This window comes from Moschus berezovskii, chromosome 22, assembly GCF_049115385.1.
Source record: "Moschus berezovskii isolate FMDL1 chromosome 22, NW_MosBer_1.0, whole genome shotgun sequence".
NCBI classification, from domain to species: Eukaryota; Metazoa; Chordata; class Mammalia; order Artiodactyla; family Moschidae; genus Moschus; species Moschus berezovskii.
In genome coordinates, this window is record NC_142481.1 from 48,308,841 (window position 1) to 48,331,759 (window position 22,919).

The following is a 22,919-nucleotide window of genomic DNA, read 5'->3' on the forward strand; positions in this document are numbered from 1 at the left end:
TTATTTGTAAAATGAAGGAGAGAGAAAAAGACCCAAAAGACTAAATAGTGACAAACTAACAAGTATTTGTTAGAAAACTTGGCCAAAGATGGGCTTATCTTTGACATTTGTGGACAGCTTACTATGAGAAAATAGAAAATCAAATGATATGGTTTACCCTATTGACACATTAAAGGAGATAAATCCATATATATCAATAGATGCAAAAAATCAATAAAATTTAAAATCTATTGATAAATGAAAATCAGTAATTCCAACATAGGATATAACTTCAGCATGATGAAAAATACCTTCCAAAATCCTATAGCAGATATCACAATTAATGGTGAAACCTTAAAATCATTTTCTTTAAGCTTATGTCTATTGCCAGTGCTTTGTTTGGTTGTGGTCCGTGCAACAAATGAATGCAGTGGTAGGTTTTATTTTCTTGTCCTCCAAAATCACTGTGGATGGTGACTGCATCCATGAAATTAAAAGGTGCTTGCTCCTTGGAAGGAAAGCTATGACAGACCTAAAAAGGCACAGACACCACTCTGCCAACAAAGGTCCATATAGTCAAAGCTATGATTTTTCCACTAGTCATGTATGGATGTGAGAGTTGAACCATAAAGAAGGCTGAGGACAAAGAATTGATGTATTCAAATTATGGTGCTGGAGAAGACTTGAGAGTCCCGTGGACTGCTGGGAGATGAAACCAGTCAATCCTAAAGAAAGTCAACCTTGAATGTTCATTGGATGGACTGATGCTAAAGCTCCAATACTTTGGCCACCTGATATGAAGAGCCAGCTCATTGGAAAAGCTTCTGATGCTGGGGAAGATTGAAGGCTAAAGGAGAAGGGGCGGCAGAGGGTGACATGAGTCACAAACTCAATGGATGTGAATTTGCGCAAACTCGGAGATAGTGAAGGACAAAGGAGCCTGGTGTGCCATAGGCCATGGAATCACAAAGAGTTGGACATGACTTAGCGACTGAACAGGAGTGTGACAAAATGAGAGAAAAAAAGTTCATCAATTATAAAAATAAATTGCTTTCCAAAAGTAATTTGAAAGTAAAACACAAAATCATACCGGGAAGTAATTTTTCATATTATATTGAAATACAGAGAAGAAGACCTACAGAAATGGGGAAAATCAGAGAGACATACACCATTTTCATGTATGAGAAGATGGAAATGTTTATTCCCAAATTAATCTGTCAAATTATAATCCAAATCCCCATAGGGACTTCTGGGGAACTTGACAAGCTAATTCTGAAATTTACATAAAGAGGAAAGGGTCCAGAAGAACCATGACAATTTTAAATAAAAACAAAGTGAGAGTATTTACTCTTTGAGATAATATTGTGGTGGTTGGATGGAATGCATTTATCACTGGGGTATGCAAATTGATAAAACTGAATAAAGTATCAAAGCATAGGACCTCATATGTATGGAAGCTTAGTGTATAATATTATAGCATGCTAGATCAAAAGGAAAATAATTGATGTTATAACAATTGACTATTGATGTGAGATAACTTGTTTTGCACTTGGCATAGATGTTAAAACTAAAACTTCTGGAAGAAAATATAGGGGTATCGTTCTGTAACCTCTGGTTGGGAAACAGTTTATTAAAAACAGAAGACACAAAGTACAAACCATAAAGGTAAAATTTTTCAATTTTACTCCCTTAAAATAGTGACTTCTAGAACCAGCCAAGATATTGTAATCCTACTGTAGCTTATTGCTCTTATTATAACTGAAAACTAGATAGAATACAGAAAGCAATTGCATGAGGATTCTGAAAAGTAACCATTAGAAGGTGGGTTAGAAGGGAAGTATTCAAAACTTGAATACTAACCCCAAAAGGGGATGAGAGTCAGTAGTTTGTTGTGGGTTTTTTCTTTCTCTTTGTAGAACTGATAGCAGGTATAGACACAGAAAGTTTGCTAGCCAGAACACTAAGAGAGGGGCCCCTACTAACTGCATGGGGCTTCCCTGATTGATTTGTTATTTTCCCCTTACTAACTCTGCCCAGGGTTAGCAGCAGTTACAGCAGCTATAGTAACAACTAAAACCCCAAGAGAAACCCCATGTCCTAACTGGTGGAATTTAGGAGAAGACACAGTGATATATGGAGGAAATTCCCATTGTTTTTGTTTTTGATTTTTTTCTTCTTTGTTCTTAGTCACTCAGAACTCACAGCAAATCAAGAGACTAAGAACTGAGGAAAATTTATCTTTCTAGCCAGCAGAGGAACTGGGAAGAGGGAACCAGGTTATCCAGAGAATGAGAAGGAAGCCTTGGAGAGCAGGATATAATTTTTAAATTACAATGTAAAGAACCATGGAAACGTGATTATTTCTGAAAGGGGAATACAAAGATCCCAACCCTAACAGTAGTCAGATGACAATTATCAAAAGATTTTAAATCAATAATGTAACCATGTTCCGTGAGAGAAAGGTAAACATTCCTGAAATGAGTGAAAAGATAGAACTTAGCAGAGAAATAGAAACTATAAAAAAGAACCAAGTGAAAATTTTAAAACTGAAGAAATACATCTTAAATTTTTGAAGAAATTATTCAATGTGTGGGTCAATATAAGAATGAAGAAAAGGCAGTAAACTTCAAGAGGATACAGTAGAAACTACCTAATCTGAAGAATTTAGAAAAAAAGATTGAAAATAAATTATACAAAAGCTTTAGGGACCTGTGGGGACAATTTCAAAAGATGTAAAATTCATGTAACTTAAGTACCAGAAGAAGAGGAAAAGATGTTACAGAAAAAAATTTGAAGAAATAATTTGCAAAATAATTGGTGAAGGACATAAATTTACAGGTTTGAGAAGCATAGCAAACACTAAACAGGATAAAAACAAAATACAAAGCCTACTCATATAAAATTGCTTGAAACCAAAGGTTGACAGCTTTGAGATCTGACAGAAATGATGCATTTTATATAAGGGAACAACAATTTGAATGACTGGATTTCTCTGCAGAAATTATCAAAGCCAAAGACTGTATCAAAACCTTTAAATGCTGAAATAACTGTAAAATTCAGAATTTTATATCCAGCAGAAATATCTTTTCAGAAATGAGGGCAAACGAAGACAAAGAGCCCCAGCGAAGACAAAGAATTCATTGCCTGAAGACGTGCTATAAAAGAAATGCTAAAGGAAGTTCTTTAGATAAAAGAGAAATGACACTAGAATGAATCTTCAAATATCATAAATGAAAGTGTACAGAAATGGTAAATAATCTGATATAAACCGTTTTACCAATAGCAAGAACAAAAGAGAGGATATCATTATAGACCCTTCATTAAAACAGTGGACCTTTCTGTGTCCAAATCAAATGTCTCAAATGAAATGACAAATTCCTTAAAAGCCTCAAGCTGCCCAAACACATCTAATAAGAAGTAGGTAATCTGTATGACTGGTTCCAAATAGGAAAAGGAGTGTGTCAAGGCTGTATGTTGTCACCTTGCTTATTTAACTTATATGCAGAGTACATCATGAGGAACGCTGGGCTGGAAGAAGCACAAGCTGGAATCAAGATTGCTGGGAGAAATATCAGTAATCTCAAATATGCAGACGACACTACCCTTATGGCAGAAAGTGAAGAGGAACTCAAAAGCTGCTTGATGAAAGTGAAAGAGGAGAGTGAAAAGATTGGCTTGAAGCTCAACATTCAGAAAACAAAGATCATGGCATCTGGTCCTATCACTTCATGGGAAATAGATGGAAAAACAGTGGAAACAGTGTCAGACTTTATTTTTTGGGGCTCCAGAATCAGTGCAGATGCTGATTGCAGCCGTGAAATTAAAAGACGCTTACTCCTTGGAAAGAAAGTTATGACCAACCTTGATAATATATTAAAAAGCAGAGACATTACTTTGCCAACAAAGGTCCATCTAGTCAAGGCTATGTTTTTTCCAGTGGTCATGTATGGATGTGAGAGTTGGACTGTGAAGAAAGCTGATCGCCGAAGAATCGATGCTTTTGAACTGTGGTGTTGGAGAAGACTCTTGAGAGTCCCTTGTACCGCAAGGAGATCCAACCAGTCCATTCTAAGGGAGATCGATCCTGGGTGTTCATTGGAGGGACTGATGCTGAAGCTGAAACTGCAATACTTTGGCCACCTCATGCGACGAGTTGACTCACTGGAAAAGACTCTGATGCTGGGAAAGGTTGGGGGTGGGAGGAGAAGGGGACGACGGAGAATGAGATGGCTGGATGGCATCACCGACTCTGTGGACATGAGTTTGAGTGAGCTCTGGGAGTTGGTGATGGACAGGGAGGCCTGGCGTGCTGTGATTCGTGGGGTCGTGGAGAGTTGGACTCAACTGAGCAACTGAACTGAAATGAATCTGTGTGACTATATATTTGTGAAATGAATTCATTTAAAACCTTCTTAGAAAGCTCCTAAATGGATATGCAGACAAATTATATAAAATATTTAAAGAAGAAATGATGCTAATTCTTCTCAGTCTCTTCCAGGAAGAGGAACACTTCTAAACTCTTAAGACAAGCATCACCCTGAAACTACCAAAGACATATGGAAACTGCTGATCAGTATTCCCCCATGATGTTTTGGTTGATAATAAGAAATACATATATTTGGTGTTCATCCCCATTTCTGGCACAGAGCTCACAAAACCCTTGGAATTTCCTGAATGATAAGAGCAATGAGAGCATCTTATGTTAACGATATTTAGTCTCTTGTCCTCAGTTCCTGAAAATGTTTCAGAGCCTTTAAAGCTGAAGTGGGTGTGTTGTTATTAATAACAAGCCCCTTTCAACCACAAGTGAGTTTATGTTAACGAGGTGTCTTCTGGAAATTCATTGAACATGGAGGCTCATTACCAGGGTAGCCGGTAATCTAGTAAGTAAACTGATGTTCTGAGTCCTGTAAGCCACTTTATTAAATTAAACTTTTAAATTTAAACTATTAAACACTCTTATTAAACTAGATTAAAAAAATCCAGAAATTAGTGCTTTTGAGCTGTGGTGTTGGAGAAGACTCTTGAGAGTCCCTTGGACTGCAGGGAGATCAAACCAGTCAATCCTAGAGAAAATCAATCCTGTATATTCTTATTAGAAGGGCTTATGCTGAAGCTGAAGCTCCAATACTCTGGCCACCTGATGAAAAGAGCCGATTCATTAGAAAAGACCTTGATGCTGGGAAAGATTGAAAGCAGGAAGAGAAGGGTTCGACAGAGGACACGATGGTTGAACGGCATCACTGACTCAATGGATGAGAGTTTGAGCAAGCTCCAGGAGATGGTGAAGGACAGGGAAGCCTGGTGTGCTGCAGTCCATGGGGTCACGAAGAGTCAGACACAACTGAACAACAAGAATAAGACCTTAGGAAACTCAGATTTGTAGTGAGTCAGAATCATGTGACAGCCTGATCTTGTGTATGGCCTCTGAAGTGGAGGCCATTCCCCTGGGAGTAAGCCCTCAACCTTTGGAATCTGATGCTGTCTCTGGATAGCTGGAGTCATCACTGGATTGAATTGTAGGACACGTAACTGGTATTTGAGAATTGCTGTTGTAGTGGGGGTATGCGGAGGGAAAACCTGCATGTTGGAATTGGTATTATAATTCTTACTCCAGAAAATAGATACAAAAATCCCTAACAAAGTATTGGCCAGTCTAAACCAGCAATATATTAAAAAGTATTAACCACAACCAAGTGTGGTTTATCCAGGAATGCAAGGCTGATTCACATTTGAAAAATCAGTACAATTCAATATGTAAAGAAAGAATGCTACATGATTATCTCTGTTAAAAAGAATCAATACCCATTCATGATGAAAATACCAGAAAATTAAAAAGAGTGGAACTTCTATAACCTGATAAAGGATGTCTACCAAAATGTACAGCTGACACCATACTGAATGCTTTTTCCCCTCAAAGTTAGCAACAAGATAACTGCCACTGAACACCATACTGGAAGTTATAGACAGTGAAACATGGCAAAAAAGCTATTTTTCCAGATGACATAATTATCTTTGTAAAAAATTAACATGAAATATACCCTCAAAAAACTCCTGAAATAAACAAGTCAGTTTAGCAAGGTTGGATAAAAGGCTGATAGATAAATGTCAGTTGTATTTTTTAATATGTCGTTGATGCTTGAATAAGATGAGTTTGAACTGCACTGATCCATTTGCACACAGATTTTTTTTTTTTAAGGATAAATACCTACTACTACACGGTCAGTGGTTGGTTGAATCCACAAATGTAGAACCAAGGATATTGTGGGATGACTGTGAAGTTATACATGGATTTTTGACTGCAAGGAGTGTCAGCGCCTCTACGTCACATGTTGATCAAGGGTCAGTTGTACTATCTGATTCAATAAAAAGAATGAGCAATTGGAGTTCAAAATTATATATACTGTGTTTTCATTCCAATCCCAAAGGCGATCCCAAACAATGTTCATACTACCATACAATTACACTCATTTTTCATGCTAGCAAGATGATGCTCAAAATCCTTCAAGCTAGGCTTCGGCAGTACATGAACTGGGAACTTCCATATGTGCAAGCTGGATTTAGAAAAGGCAGAGGAACCAGAGATCAAATTGCCAACATCCGTTGGATCATAGAAAAAGCAAGGGAATTTTAACAAAACGTCTGCTTCATTGACTACAATAAAGACTGTGTGGATCACAGCAAACTGGAAAATTATTCAAGAGATGGGAATACCAGACCCCCTTACCTGACTCCTGAGAAACCTGATTGCAGGACAAGAAGCAGCACTTAGAACCAAATGTGAAACAGCAGACGTTCCAAATTGGAAAAGGAGTACTTCAAGGCTATATATTGTCACCCTGTCTGTTTAACTGCTATGGAGAGTACATCATGCAAAATCCTGGACTGGATGAGTTATAAGCTGAAATTAAGATTGCTAGGAGAACTGTCAACAACCTCAGAGATGCAGGTGATACTACTGTAATGGTGGAAAGTGAAGAGGAAATAAAGAGCCTCTTGATGAGGGTGAGAGAGGAGAGTGAAAAGGCTGGGTTAAAACTCAACATTCAAAAAACTCAGATCATGACATCCGGTCCCATCACTTCATGGTAAATAGATGGGGAAGAAGTGGAAACAGTGACATTTTATTTTCTTGGACTGCAAAATCACTGTGGATAGTGACTGAAGCCATGAAATTAAAAGACACTTGCTCCTGAGAAGAAAAGTATGACAGACCTAAACAGCATATTAAAAATCAGAGACATCACTTTGGTGACACAGGTCTGCATAGTCAAAGCTGTAGTTTTTCCAGTAGTCGTGTACAGATGTGAGAGTTGAACCATAAAGAAGGCTGAATGCTGAAGAATTGATGGTTTTGAATTGTGGTGCTAGAGAGCACTCTTGAAAGTCCCTTGAACAGCAAGGAGATGAAGGAAATCCTAAAGGAAATCATCCCTGAAGGACTGATGCTGAAGCTTCAATACTTTGGCCACCTGATGTGAAGAGCTGACTCATTGGAAAAGACTGATGCTGGGAAAGATTGAGGGCAGGAGGAGAATGGGGAGACAGAGGATAAGATGGTTGGATGACATCACTGACTAAATGGACATGAGTTTGAGCAGACTCTGGGAGATAGAGAAGGACAAGAAAGTCTGGTCTGCTGCAGCTCATGGGGTTGCAGAGTCGAACACTAAACAACTTGTTGTTAAGCAACTAAACAACAGCAATACTGTGTATACCTATTGATGTGGACTCAGTAGTATTAACATAAGTTCTTCTGAAATCTGTATAAACAAGCACAGTTCAAATTAAAACCCCTGCTATGTTTTTATAAATGTAGACAAACTGTTTTTAGAGTATAATGAAAATGCGAGGAATTATAAGAGCCAAAACAATTTTCAAAAAATACAGATACTCACTACGTGATTTCAGGACTTCAGATCTTCAGTAACCAAGACAGTGTGGTACTGACAAATGACAGACACATAGATCAGTGGAACAGAATAGAACTCAAAAGGATTCATACAAATATGATTTATTTTTTTCTTTAGAGATACGATGTCAGCACAGTGGATAGTCTTGTCTTCAACAAATGGTGCTAAGAACAACCAGATACCCATATTAAAAAAAAAAGAATTTTAACCTATACCTGTATTTATACCTTATATTAAAAATTAGCCTAAACTGGATTATAAACACAAGTATAATACTGTAAAACTTTTAGAAGAAAACATAGGTGAAAACTTTGGGTTAGGGAAAGAGTTTGTAGATAAGACATCAAAGGAATCTATTTTAAAAAACTATAAATTAAACTTCATTAAAATTAAAGCTTTTTGTTTTCACTGTTGAATGAAAAGAAAAGCCACTAGGAGAAAATATTTGTAAATCACTTGTCAAAAGATTTCTTTAATCCAGAACTCAAAACTCAAGTATAAGAAAAGTACCTAATTTAAAAATGAGTAGGAGATTTTGAACAGGCACCAGAGGATATTTCGACATTTCTAAACTGCAAATTAAAACCACAATCGACTAGCTCTCTACCTCTATTGAAGTAACTAATATTTTAAAACAGACAATGCCAGGTGCTGGGAGCTATATAGAGCAATTGGGAATGTGGTAACACTCCTGGTGGGAATGCAGAATGATATAGCCATTTTGGAAAACAGCTTGGTGATTTCCTATAAAGTTACCATGTGAGTGAACAGTCTCCTGGCAGTGTAGCCAGGAGAAAGAAAAACATGTTTACACACAGAAAAGCTTGAATGTAAATGTTTACAGTAGCTTTATCCATAATAAACAAGAACTGGAAACAGTCCAAATACTCTTCAGTTGTTAATAAACTGTGGTACATCTGTGTAGTGAAATCTATTCAGAAGTAATAAGATACAAACTACTGGGGATGTAGTATCTTAAAAGAATCTCACATGTGTTGTGCTAACTGAAAGAATTCTGACTCAGAATATACTGTGATTTTATTTATATGAAATTATAACATTTATGGGAAAGGTGGAACTACAGGACAGCAAAAGATTTGTTGCCAGGAATTAAGGTTGAAGATGAATTTGGACTGCTGAGGAGCTGGAAAGGATTTTCGCGGGGGGAGGGTGATGGAACTGTTCTTGATTATGGTGTCTGTCACTTGACCCTGTGCATTTTGTCAGAGAATTTTATTTTCTATTACTTGAGATGTGATTGAATGTCTTGATGTGACCAAGTATCAGCAAGGATTGAAGAATGGAGATGCTTTCAACTTGCTTTGGGAGAATAAATTGCTGCAACCACTTTGGAAAGCCACTGGGCATACCCTGCTAAAGGTGAAAATGGTCATGTCTTATGACACAGCAACCACGCTTCTAGATGTGTACCCAGATGCTCATTGTGTGAGAGCATAATCAGAATGCAAGACTGTTTACAGCAATATTTAATATTTTAAAAAGTAGAAGCAAGCTAAATGTCCAAAAGGAAAATGGATAAGTAGTGACTTATTTCTACAATTGATACAAGATTTTAAAATACACAAATAAAAATATACAAAAATACTATATATTTTTATAGATACATAAATTTAAAAGTCTAAAAATGTACATAGTAATTATAAAAATCATACTCAAAACAGGGAATGTAGGAAAGATAGTAGGAACATAGATGGCTTTAGTTGTACAGTTGACCCTTGAACGAAATAGAGGCTAGGGTCACTGACCACTCACAGTTGAAATTCTGAGTATAACTTTATAGTAAACCCTTGTTATCTGAGGTTCCACATCCTCAGATTCAAACAGCTACAGACTGTGTAGTACTGTGAAAGAAAGTGAAAATGTTAGTCACTCAGTCATGTTCAGCTCTTTGCAACACGATGGTCTGTAGCCCGCCAGGCTCCTCTGTCCATGGAATTCTCCAGACAAGAATACTTGAGTGGGTTGCCGTTCCCTTCTCCGGGTGATCTTCCCAAACCAGGGATCAAACACAGGTCTCCCACATTTCAGGCACATTCTTTACTATCTGAGCCATCAAGGAAACGTAGTGTAATACTGTAGTATGTGATTATTGAATCAAATCCACATAAATGGACCTGCATATTTGAAACAAGGGTCAACTGTACACAGAATTGGACTGTACAAGTCCACTTATATAGGTTTTATTCAGTAAATATTATAGCACTATACAAGCTGCAGTTGGTTGTGTCTGTAGACACAGAACCACAAATACAGAGGTTGCACTGTAGGACTTGAGCACGTGCAGATTTTGGTATACAGAGCAGGATCCTCCTAAAACCAATTACCTGTTGCTACTGAGGGGTGACTGTGCAGAGGTGAGGTGGGGTTTGTGGGTTTTTTTTTTTAATATTTAATAATTATTTAAATATTTAGGTGAAATTAATACTTTTGATATGGCTCTTTTATAAAATACCTCATGAAGAAATGCTTTTATATTCATAAGTTTTTTAGGAATGTAACCTAGAATGTTAAATATTGAAGAATGTTACTTTTAATATATAAAAGTAAATTGATTTTTTTAAGTTAACATAAAAAATGAGATGGAAATTGGATCAGATTTTTTAATTGGGTTCAACTAAAAGAGTAAACAGATGATTTCATTTGAGGAATTTAAAAGAGAAAATGTTAAAGACAGTGATAACCCTTGAATACTCAAAATGGGGTAAACTAGTTTACAGGTGATGTTCAAGAAAAATTCACTTGGATATAAAGGTCACTGGTGTTTGCGTTTAAGTAGTGTTTTAGTCTGTTTTATCAGTGGCCTTTCCATAAAAATAACAGCTTTCTGAGGATCTCATTGCATTTCTTTTGCGGTCTTTGGGGCCTCTAATAAAAAGCCTCCTTTTCCCCATTGGAGTTATGAACCGGTTGAGACAGTGGAGCTTCAGAATAGCCCCTTTAATATAATAAAGGCTAGGAAGCAGCTTATAGTGAGAGAATCAGTCTAGACCTGCTACTTCCGTACCCACCAAGTCCACCTCCTACCTAAGCCTAGACTGGAACATCCCATCCGAGGAAAGTGCATCTGCAGAAGAGACCCACTTACCCAGGTCACTGTTACTCTCATTCAGTGGTCCAGGGAAGGAGGAAAGGAAAAGCAACCAAATACCATCCCCGATCCAGGTGACTCCACTTCCCTTGGAGGGTATCAGTTCAGTTCAGTCGCTCAGTCGTGTCTGACCCTTTGCGACCCCATGAATCACAGCACGCCAGGCCTCCCTGTCCATCACCAACTCCCGGAGTTCACTCAAACTCATGTCCATCGAGTCAGTGATGCCATCCAGCCATCTCATTCTCTGTTGTCCCCGTCTCCTCCCGCCCCCAATCCCTCCCAGCATCAGAGTCTTTTCCAGTGAGTCAACTCGTCGCATGAGGTGGCCAAAGTATTGGAGTTTCAGCTTTAGCATCAGTCCTTCAATGAACACCCAGGATTGATCTCCTCTAAAATGGACTGGTTGGATCTCCTTGCAGTCCAAGGGACTCACAAGAGTCTTCTCCAGCACCACAGTTCAAAAGCATCAATTCTTCGGCAATCAGCTTTCTTCACAGTCCAACTCTCACATCCATAAATGACCACGGGAAAAACCATAGCCTTGACTAGACGGACCTTTGTTGGCAAAGTGATGTCCCTGCTTTTTAATGTGCTGTCTAGGTTAGTCATAACTTTCCTTCCAAGGAGTAAGAGTCTTAGGGTATAGGAGTAGGTAAGAGGCCAAGAGTGTTTATGTTTAATTAAAGATCTTCTGCAGTCTGGGTGAGAGGAGAGTAGTTTGTGCCCTGATCCACCCATTTCAATTTGTTAGCCTCATAATGTTAGTAATCTTTTCTGAAGATTAGTTGAATTAAACTATTAATATCAGTATTTAACTGTATTCACAATAGGAAAGAATGTTATTTTTGTCATATGACTTACCTTAAAACTTTGATTTTTAAAAGTTACATATTTAAAGTGCATTTATTAAGGCCTTACACCAGTATGGTGTTTGTTTGGATTAAAAAAAAACAGGGGAGAGTAAATACTTAAGACTTCTTGATGGTCTTCCTGATATTCGGCTCTATCAAAACTAGGTTTTACAAACCTGTTCACTTTTTCATTGATTGCTCTTTCTGAGCAAGAATTATACTGGATAGCACATTGACACTCTCATTGGAAGACCATACAGTCTAATGGAGAAAACAAATAATAACGAATATTAGTGATACTCACCACCAGACAAACATGGGCAGAATGTTCTGGTTATATAAATGATGGAGAAAGTAATGAAAATAGATTGTATATTTTAAGCAAGCATATTACTTCTGTGTTAAAATATATTTATGAGGTTTTGTGAAGTTTTTAAATGAAAGTACATTACTAATAATTTTGCTCATGAAAGTGGCACATCGGTCATTTCAAATAAGCCAAAGTTACTGGCCACCTCATGTGACGAGTTGACTCACTGGAAAAGACTCTGATGCTGGGAGAGATTGGGGGCAGGAGGAGAAGGGGACAACAGAGAATGAGATGGCTGGATGGCATCACCGACTCAATGGACTTGATTTTGAGTGAATTCCGGGAGTTGGTAATGGACAGGGAGGCCTGGCGTGCTGTGATTCATGGGGTCACAGAGAGTCGGACACGACTGAGAGACTGAACTGAACTGAACTGGTCAAAATTTAACTCTGAGATATATTTTTGAGTTTTTGTTCTTAGTTTTATGTCGTCAAGGTATTTTAGCAGGGGAAGTGTCTGATGTTTTTGTTTTATGAAGCCCTTTAAATTACAGGGTGGGCGTGGCATCATACAGCTACTTCAGAGATAGCAATCAGCAAGGTGATACCCACTAGGCATCTCCAGTGGCAATCAAAGAAATCTTTATTATTCATTCACTAAAATTTTAATTGTAGAGTCACATATGAGCAACTGTATCTAAAATTGAATCGTGTATGCGAAGAGTGTGTGTATGTGTGCATGCATGCATGTACATACATAAAAGGCATCCCAGGGAATGTGAAGAACATACATCTTAATAAGATTCAGACCAACTTGGGTTCACATCCTTGCCCTAAGTAACCCTGGGCAAGTTCCCTAGTCCCAGTGAGCCTTAATTTCCTCCCAGCCCATAAAGAATAGTACCTGTTTCATTCTGTTCTTTTTGGAGATTTTGCTCAAGATGTTTCTAAGCCTGAAGTCTAATGGAACTCTTCAAATAAGAATGGGTCAAGCACAGTTTAATAAAACTGAGTGCTGGGTAGCAGACTGCCTATGAAATTTGAGGAAAGGTGATACTAAGCAATAGAATACTAGTGCTTATTTTGAAAGTCCAGTTTAAATCTTTGTGACTGAAAAGTTAGAAATTGTTAATTTATGAAGTAAAATCATAAAACCACCTACATGTGCAACAGTAGGATAGTGGGTAAGTAAATGACATCATAGGAATGATTACAATTATGAAGCGACAGGTAAGTTCTGGTGTGTTGCAGCAAAAGCAGAGTGTGTGTATCTTAAAATTAAGCTTAGGTTTTAAAAATGTGAAAAAAACTGAAAAAAGTTAATCATAGTAATTGTTAGAGTGATAGAATTATGAATGTCTCTTTTATTTTCCCAGTTTGTCAGTACCACAAGATTATTTTTCTAACAAGGAAAATATGTACGATAGATAGTCATGCCTCGTGAAGCAAAAAATTTCTCTTTATAGACAAAACGCAAGCTTTAGGTTCCTTAACACTTGGCCTCCATTATTAAGACAACCAAAGAAACAGAACATTAGTCTTAGTTCTTTTACCTTCTTAGGCATCAGCCTTTTATCTATTGTTTTTTTCTGTCAGTAGTTATAATTCAGTTCAGTCCGTGTTACATATTGATTGGATAATAGAACTAGAAAATTAAAAATAATATCTTTTTAAAAGCACTGTTTTTCTTTGTTTTAATGTTACAGATTTATTTGAGGTTCCTAGATTATCAAATGGAGCACTCAAATGAATGCAAGAGAAACTTCGTTGCAGTCTACGACGGAAGCAGTTCTATTGAAAATCTGAAGGCCAAATTTTGCAGCACTGTGGCCAATGATGTAATGCTTAAGACAGGAGTTGGGGTGATACGCATGTGGGCAGATGAAGGTAGTCGGCTAAGCAGGTTCAGAATGCTCTTTACTTCCTTCGTGGAGCGTAAGTAATTTCTATAGCAGTGCAATCTTTTATATAATCATTTACTCAAAATAAAATTATTGAGCATTTTCTTTTGACAAAGACTGCTAGTCACAGAATGTAGAAGTAAGTAGGTCTTAGTATGTATTCTTAAAGAATTAACTGTCATGGGTGAAAAAAAGCATAGTAATGCATAAATTGCAACACTACCAGTTATAAAGATATATGGTAGGGAGTGTAAAAAGTGGAGACTTCTCTCAGGATTTTCAAAATTAAAAATAATTATCAGTAGTATGAATTCATCTTGGTAAATAATTGTGAATCCACCAAGCCGTGCTCCCCAAAGATTTAGATAAGCTGTTTTCTCTTTTAAAACTGTTAAAGTAATTTCAAGCTTATAAAAAGTTGTAAAATAGTAGAGTTCTCCTGTGCCCTTCACTCAGATTCCCCTAATGTTAGCATCTTACAATACCATAGTAAGGCTGAATATTAACACTGATGCAGTATTATTAACCAGTATATAGACCTTACTCAAACACCACTAATTTTCTCATTAATGTCCTTTTCTGATCCAAAATCGCAAATTGCTTTTGTCATGTCTCCTTTACTTTGCTCTGTTTGTGGCACTTTCTCAGTATTTAATGGCCTGGATGCATTTGAAGAGCACTGGCTAGCCACTTAGTAGAATGTCCATCAGTTTAGGTTTCTCTGATGTTCTCTCTCATGAACTGAGGTTATGCGTGTCTGTCAATAATACAATAGAAATCACATTCCACCTTTCTCAGTACATAATATGGGTTTGCCTCACACTAACTTGGATCACTTTCTTAAGGTACTATCTGCCCCATTTCTACACTATAAACTTGACAATTTTTCTTTTCAAATTAATAACTCTGAGAGTATGTCAATACCCTTTTGCTCACTAATATTAGTATCCATTAATGGTTTCTGCCTGTAATAAGTATTACTATAGTATTTACTTTAAGGTGGTTTTCTGTTTGCATCATTCTTTCTACATTTGTTAATTATAATATTATGAGGAAGAGCTATTCTTTCCCCCTCATTTATTTATTCTTTTGAGCATTAGAATCAACCATGTTTCCAAAACGCCCTTTCCTTCTCTTCCAGTGAGAAATCTGACTCTGATTATCTACAGTATATTTATTTGTTCAATTCTAGAATATACATTCAGAGAAGGCAATGGCAAGCCACTCCAGTACTCTTGCCTGGAGAATCCCATGGATGGAGGAGCCTGGTAGGCTGCAGTCTGTGGGGTCGCTGGGGGTCGGACATGACTGAGCGACTTCGCTTTCTTTTTTTTTTTTTTTCCAATTTTATTTATTTATTTTTTTCAAGTTGAACAGACTAAATTTCTTTAAACAAACTTACTTATACTCCAGAGTCCTTTAAAAACTTAATAGCATTTATACATTGAAGGTATTTGATTTTCTTGTAACTAGCACTTCAAATGCAACAAGCATTTGAAGCAAGAAGCATTTGACCCAACAAGTAAAACTTTTTACAGTTCATAACTTTTATAAATAAATTAAATGTACAGTGAATAAGTTCTCTGAAATATTTCAATATTTCTGCAGGTTTAGTAACATCGTAAAATACATTTCAACTAAAATTCACAAATCTAAAAACCTGTTAGGCATTTTTAGGCGTTTTAAGATGGAAATGAAGACCAATGTTACATCGTAATATGCCAATTACAAATAGTACTTCAAATAGCAAATACTACAGTTTGTCCCAAACTTTAAAAACTATTCATGAACTCAACACTGAACTATTGATGGCTATGAGAATTGTTTCCTAGCCTTTTTGAAAATTTCAACCCATTTACGTTTAAGGTAATTATTGATAAGTACAATCCCGTAGCCATTTTCTTTATTGCTTTGGGTTCAAGTTTATACACTCTTTCTGTGTATCCTGTCTATAGAAGATCCTTTAGCATTTGTTGGAGAGCTGGTTTGGTGATGCTGAATTCCCTCAGCTTTTGCTTGTCTGTAAAGCTTTTGATTTCTCCTTCATATTTGAATGAGATCCTTGCTGGGTATAGTAATCTGGGCTGTAGGGTATTTTCTTTCATCACTTTAAGTATGTCTTGCCACTCCCTTCTGGCCTGAAGAGTTTCTGTTGAAGATCAGCTGTTATCCTTATGGGAATCCCCTTATGTGTTATTTGCTGCTTTTCCCTTGCTGCTTTTAATATTTGTTCTTTGTGTTTGATCTTTGTTAATTTGATTAATATGTGTCTTGGAGTTATTCACCTTGGGTTTATCCTGTTGGGGACTCTCTGGGTTTCTTGGACTTGGGTGATTATTTCTTTCCCCATTTTAGGGAAGTTTTCAATTATTATCTCCTCAAGTATTCTCTCATGGTCTTTCTTTTTGTCTTCTTCTTCTGGGACTCCTATGATTCGAATGTTGGAGCGTTTAACATTGTCCCAGAGGTCTCTAATATTGTCCTCATTTCTTTTAATTTGTTTTTCTTTTTTCCTCTGTGTTTCATTTATTTCTACAATTCTGTCTTCTAGTTCGCTTATCCTGTCTTCTGCCTCTGTTATTCTACTGTTTGTTCCCTCCAGAGTGTTTCTGATCTCTTCTATTGCATTATTCATTGTATATTGACTCTTTTTTATTTCTTCTAAGTCCTTATTAAATCTTTCTTGCATCTTCTCAATCCTTTTCTCCAGGTTATTTATCTGTAACTCCATTTTGCTTTCAAGATTTTGAATCATTTTCACCATCAAAATTTGAAATTCTTTATCAGATAGATTCCCTATATCTTCTTCTTTTGTTTGTGTTGGTGGGCAATTATCTTGTTCCTTTACTTGCTGGGTATTTCTCTGCCTATTCATCTTGCTTATATTGCTTTGCTTGGGGTGGCCTTTCCCTCTTCTTGCAGTTTGTGGAGTTCTCTTTATTACGTAGTTTCTTCACTGTGTGTGGGGTTGAACGGGTGACTTTTCCAGGTTCCCTGGTTAGGGAAGCATGTGTCGGTGTTCTGGTGGGTGGAGCTGGATTTCTTCTCTCTCCTTTAGAAGACAGTGGGCTGCTTTTCTGGGAGCCTGATGTCCTCTGCCAGTATTCAAAAGTTGTTTTGTGGACTTTACTCCGCGTTCAAATGTTCTTTTGATGAATTTGTGGGGGAGAAAGTGGTCTTGCCATCTTATCCCTCCGCCATCTTGTTTCTTCCTCCCCAGAACACTGGATTCTTATATTCCACTTGGTCGTGGAGTATCTCTTCCCAGCTGCTCCAGCAAGGCGCAGCCGCTGTACCTTACCTTGGACGAGGGGTATCTCCTCAAGGCCGCCCCTCCTGCTTTGAATGTGGATCAGCTCCTCTCGGCCCTCCGGTGCCCAAGCAGCCACCACATCCTGAACGTGGTACAGCTCCTCTCGGCCACCGCCCTAACCCTGGGCACAGGGTAGCTCATCTCAGCCACGATTCTGCACGTGGTCGGTTGCGCCGGAGCCGGGCGTCTCCCGCGTCTGCGCCTTTGCCGCCGGAGCCGGGCGTCTCCCGCGTCTGCGCCTGTGCCGCGGGAGCCGGGCGTCTCCCGCGTCTGCGCCTGTGCCGCCGGAGCCGGGCGTCTCCCGCATCTGCGCCGCCGGAGCCGGGCGTCTCCCGCGTCTGCGCCTGCGCTGCCGGAGCCGGGCGTCTCCCATGTCTCGCGACTTCACTTTCACTTTTCACTTTCACACATTGGAGAAGGAAATGGCAACCCACTCCAGTGTTCTTGCCTGGAGAATCCCAGGGACGGGGGAGCCTGGTGGGCTTCCGTCTATGGGGTCACACAGAGTCGGACATGACTGAAGTGACTTAGCAGCAGCAGCAGCAGAATATACATTGGGCTTCCCTGGTGGCTCAGATGATAAAGAATCCACCTGCAATGCAGGAGACTCAGCATCTATTCTTCAGTACTCAGCCTACTTTATGGTCCAGCTCTCACATCTATACATGACTACTGGAAGGACCATGGCTTGTTGGCTTTTTCAGCAAAGTGATGTCTTTGCTTTTCAATACGCTGTCTAGGTCTGTAATAGCCAAGAAGTAAGTGTCTTCTAGTTTCATGACTGCAGTGACCATCTGCAGTGATTTTGGATCCCAAGAACAGAAAATGTGTCACTGCTTCCACTTTTTCCCTTCTATTTGCCATGAAGTAATGGGACTGGATGCCATGATCTTAGTTTTTTAATGTTGAGTTTTCAGCCAGATTTTTCAATCTCCTCCTTCACCTTCATCAAGAGGCTCTTTAATTCCTCTTTGCTTTCTGCCATTTGAGTGGTACAGATCTGAAGTTGTTGGTATTTCCCCCAGCAACCTTGATTCTAGCTTGCTAATCATCCAGCTTGGCATTTTGCATGATGTACTCTGCATATAAGTTAAATAAACAGGATGACAGTATACAGACTTGTCATTCTCCTTTCCCAATTTGGAACCAGTCTGTTGTTCCATGTCCAGTTCTAACTGTTGCTTCCTGATCCTCATACAGGTTTCTCAGGAGACAGGTTAGATGGTCTGGTATTCCTGTCTCTTGAAGAATTTTCCACAGTTTGTGATCCACACTGGCAAAGGCTTTCGCATACTCAATGAAATAGAAGTAGATGCTTTTCTAGAATTCCCATGCTTTCTCTATGATGCAATGGATGTTGGCAATTTGATCTCTGGTTCCTCTGCCTTTTCTAAATCCAGCTTATACATCTGGAGGTTCTCGATTCAAGTACTAGTGAAGCCTACCTTGAAGGATTTTGAGCATAACCGTATTAGCATGGGAAGTGAGTGCAATTGTCAGGTAGTTTGAACATCCTTTAGCCCTGCCCTTCTTTGGAATTGGAATGAAAACTGACTTTTTTCAGTCCTGTGGCCACTGTTGGGTTTTGCCAAATACCCTTCTAGAATGGTTGTATATATTTTTAAATTATGGTAAAATATACCCTAAGCCATTTTTAAGTGGCATTAAGCACATTCACAACATCTTACAACCATCACCACTATCCACTTGCAGAACTTATGTAACATCCCAAATTAAAACTCTATACCCATTAAATAATAACTTCCATTCCCTATTCCCCCAACCCCAGGTAACCTCTATCTTACTTTCTGTTTCCATGAATTTCCCTATTCTAGATACCTCATATAAATGGAATATTTGTCTTTTTGTGTCTGACTTATTATACTTAGTATGTGTCTAAGAATTTCAGTCCTTTTTAAGGCTGAATAATTAAGTTGACTTACTGGAAAAGAGTCTGATGCTGGGAGGGATTGGGGGCGGGAGGAGATGGGGATGACAGAGAATGAGATGGCTGGATGGCATCACCGACTTGATGGACATGAGTTTGAGTGAACTCCGGGAGTTGGTGATGGACAGGGAGGCCTGGCGTGCTGTGATTCATGGGGTCGCAAAGAGTCGGACACGACTGAGCGACTGAACTGAACCGAACTGAACTGAACTGAATTTTCCATTTTACATATACGTTTTTGTTTATCGTTTCATCTATTGATGAACACTTGAGTTGTTTCTGCATTTGGCTATTATGAATAAAGCCACTATGGATACTGGCATAGAGTTATCTCTTTGAATCTCCAATTTCAGTTTTTGCAGTATAAATTACTATACCTAGAAGTGGAATTGCTGGATCATATAAATATTGTTTATTTTTAAATTTTTTAATTTTCACTGGAGTATAGCCAGTTAACAATGTTGTAATAGTTTCAGGTGGACAGCAAAAGAATTCAGCCATACATATAATACATGTTTCCATTCTCCCCCAAACTTCCCTCCCATCTAGACTGCCACATAACCTGGAACAGAGTTCCTTGTACCATACAGTAGGTCCTTGTTGGTTACCCTCCTTAAATACAACATTGTGTACATGTTGATTCCAGACTCCCTAACTAAATATGGATATTTTATATAGAATATTAAAATTTAATATCAGACTATTAAAGTTTTAAATCTATTTAAATTTTTGAGGACTACCAACTGTTTTCACAGCAGCTGTTCCATTTTACATTCCCTCCAGCAATGCAATAGGGTTAGTCCCCATCCTCACCAAAACTTTTTCTTAACAGTAGCCATCCTAATGGCTATATGAAGTGTGATTTTTTTTCATTTGTGATTCCAATTTGAATTTTCCCTAATGATGAGTGATGTTGAGTATCTTTTCATGCTGGCCATTTGTATACCTTCTTTGGTGAATACCTCATTTTATTGCACTTCACAGACACTGCATTTTTTTTTTTTTCACATTGAAGTCTTGTGGCTACTCTTCCTTGAGCAAGTTGGTCAGCACCATTTTTTCAGCATTTGCTCACTTCATGTTTCTGTGTTACATTTTAGTAATTCTCACAACATTACAAACTTTTTCATTATTGTATGTATTATGGTGATCTGTGATCAGTGATCTTTGATGTTATTATCACAAAAAGATTATGACTTCCTAAAAGCTCAGATAGCAGTTAGCATTTTTTAGCAGTAAAATATTTTTTAATTAAGGTATGTGCATTTTTTTCTTAGACTTAATACTATTATGTACTTAATACATTACAGCATAGTGTAAGCATACCTTTTATATGCAATGGGAAACCAAAAACTTTGTATGACTCCGTTTACTACAGTTCTTGCTTTATTGCAGTGATCTGAAAGTGTGGCGTGCTTGTATTTAGTCCTTTACTCATTGTTTAACTTGAAAGTGAAAGTGTTAGCCACTCAGTTCATGTCTGACTCTTTGTGACCCCATGGACTGTAGCCCACCATTCTCCTCTGTTCATGGAATTCTCCAGGCAAGAGTACTGGCTGCTGCTAAGTCGCTTCAGTCATGTCTAACTCTCTGCGACCCCATAGACGGCTGCCCACCAGGCTCCCCTGTCCCTGGGATTCTCCAGGCAAGAACACTGGAGTGGGTTGCCATTTCCTTCTCCAGTGCATGAAAGGGAAGAGTGAAAGTGAAGTCACTCAGTTGTGTCCAACTCTTAGTGACCCCATTGGGTAGCTATTCCCTTCTCCAGGAGATTTTCCCAACCCAGGGATCAAACCCAAGTTTCCTGTATTGCAGGCAGTTTCTTAACCATTTGAGCCACCAGGTAGGTTCTTGTGTTTTTGTTAAGTTGTAGAAGTTCTTTATATATTCTGGATATTAATCTCTCATCAGGTATATGATTAGCAAGCATTTTTTCCCATTCTGTGCATTATCTTTTCACTGTTCTGATAGTTTACTTTGAGAAAACAAAAATTTGATGTTATCCAGTTTGTCTGTTTTTTCCTTTTTGTCTATGTTTTTGGTGTCATAATCAAGAAATCATTGCCAAAGGCAACATTATGAAGCTTTTCCTCTATTTAAAAATATTTGATAGCAAGTTTTTATTTCTAGTATTACGTGTCTTGTGCATACTGTGTTATATTTTTATTTTGTATACACTGCAGCATAGTCACCACCAAAAGCTTATTTTCCATCTGTCACTGTGCAGTCGGCCTCTTTTACCCCTCTGTCCTCCCCACCCCCCATAACCACTGCTCTCTTTTCTGTAACTGTATGTTTGGTTTGGTCTGTTCTCTGTTTTTTTAAATAATCCACATATGAGTGAAATCCTGTGGTGTTTGTCTTTTCCCATCTGATTTATGTCATTTAGTGTAATACCCTTTGGGTCTATGCATGTTGTTGCAAATGACAAAATTTCATCTTTTCTTACAGTTGAGTACTGGTCCATTTTATATATACATATATAAAATGTTTATCCATTCATCCATCAGCAGGGCTTTGGTTCTTTCAATATCTTGGCTATTGTAAATAATGCTAAGATGAACACGGGGGCATAAATCTTTTTAAATTAGTAAATTGGTATTTTCTTATTCTTTGGATAAATACCCAGAAGTGGAATAGCTGGATCATGTGGAAATTCTGGTTCATAATTTTTTGAAGAGTCTCCATACTGTTTTCCATAATGTCTGCAACAACTAACATTTCCACCAGAACTGTATGAAGGTTCCTTTTCTTCACATCGTTTCTAACACTTGTTATCTCTTATCTTTTTGATAATAGCCATTCTGACTGGTGCGAGGTAGTATCTCATTATTGTTTTGATTTGCATTTCCTGGTGGCTCAGAGGTTAAAGCGTCTGCCAATGCGGGAGACCCGGGTTCGATCCCTGGGTCGGGAAAATCCCCTGGAGAAGGAAACAGTAACCCACTCCAGTATTCTTGCCTGGAGAATCCCATGGACAGAGAAGCCTGGTGGGCTACAGTCCATGGGGTCGCAAAGAGTTGGACACGACTGAGCGACGGAACGGAATAATTAGTGATGTTAAGCATTTTTCATGTGCCATTTGTATGCTTTCTTTGGAACAATGTCTATTCAATACCTCTGCCCATTTTTTAAATCTTTGTTTTTTGGTTGTTGAATTGTATGTGTTATTTCTATTATTTTATATAGTAACCCTATATTGGATATATGATTTGCAAATATTTTCTCCTATTCAGTAGGTTGCATTTTCATTTGTTGATGGCTTCCTTTCCTGTACAAAAGCTTCTTAGTTTGATGTAGTCTCACGTTTTACTTTTGCTTTTATTTCCTTTGCCTGAGGAGACATATTCAGAAAAATGTTTGCTAAGACCAAGAGCAAAGAGTGGACTGCTTGTTTTCATCAAGGAGTTTCATGGTTTCAGGTCTTACATTCAAGTATCTCATCTATTTGGAGTTGGCTTTTGTGTTTGGTGTAAGGTGGTGATCTAGGTTCATTCTTTCTCATGTGGCTGTCCAGTTTTCCTGTGCCATTTATTGAAAAGACTATTCTGTCTCCATTGCATATTCTTTGCTTCTTTGTTTTAAATTAGTTG

General features: G+C 38.1%; 1 protein-coding gene across 1 annotated transcript in view; it reads left to right on the forward strand.

Annotated features, from left to right (window-relative positions):
• Nucleotides 1-22,919, forward strand: part of NETO2 (neuropilin and tolloid like 2) — a 68,977-nt gene that overhangs the window by 26,304 nt on the left and 19,754 nt on the right. Inside the window, exon 7 of the mRNA XM_055411126.2 lies at nt 13,871-14,099. Coding sequence (XP_055267101.1) covers nt 13,871-14,099 — 229 coding nt within the window. The remainder of the gene's footprint in view (nt 1-13,870; nt 14,100-22,919) is intronic.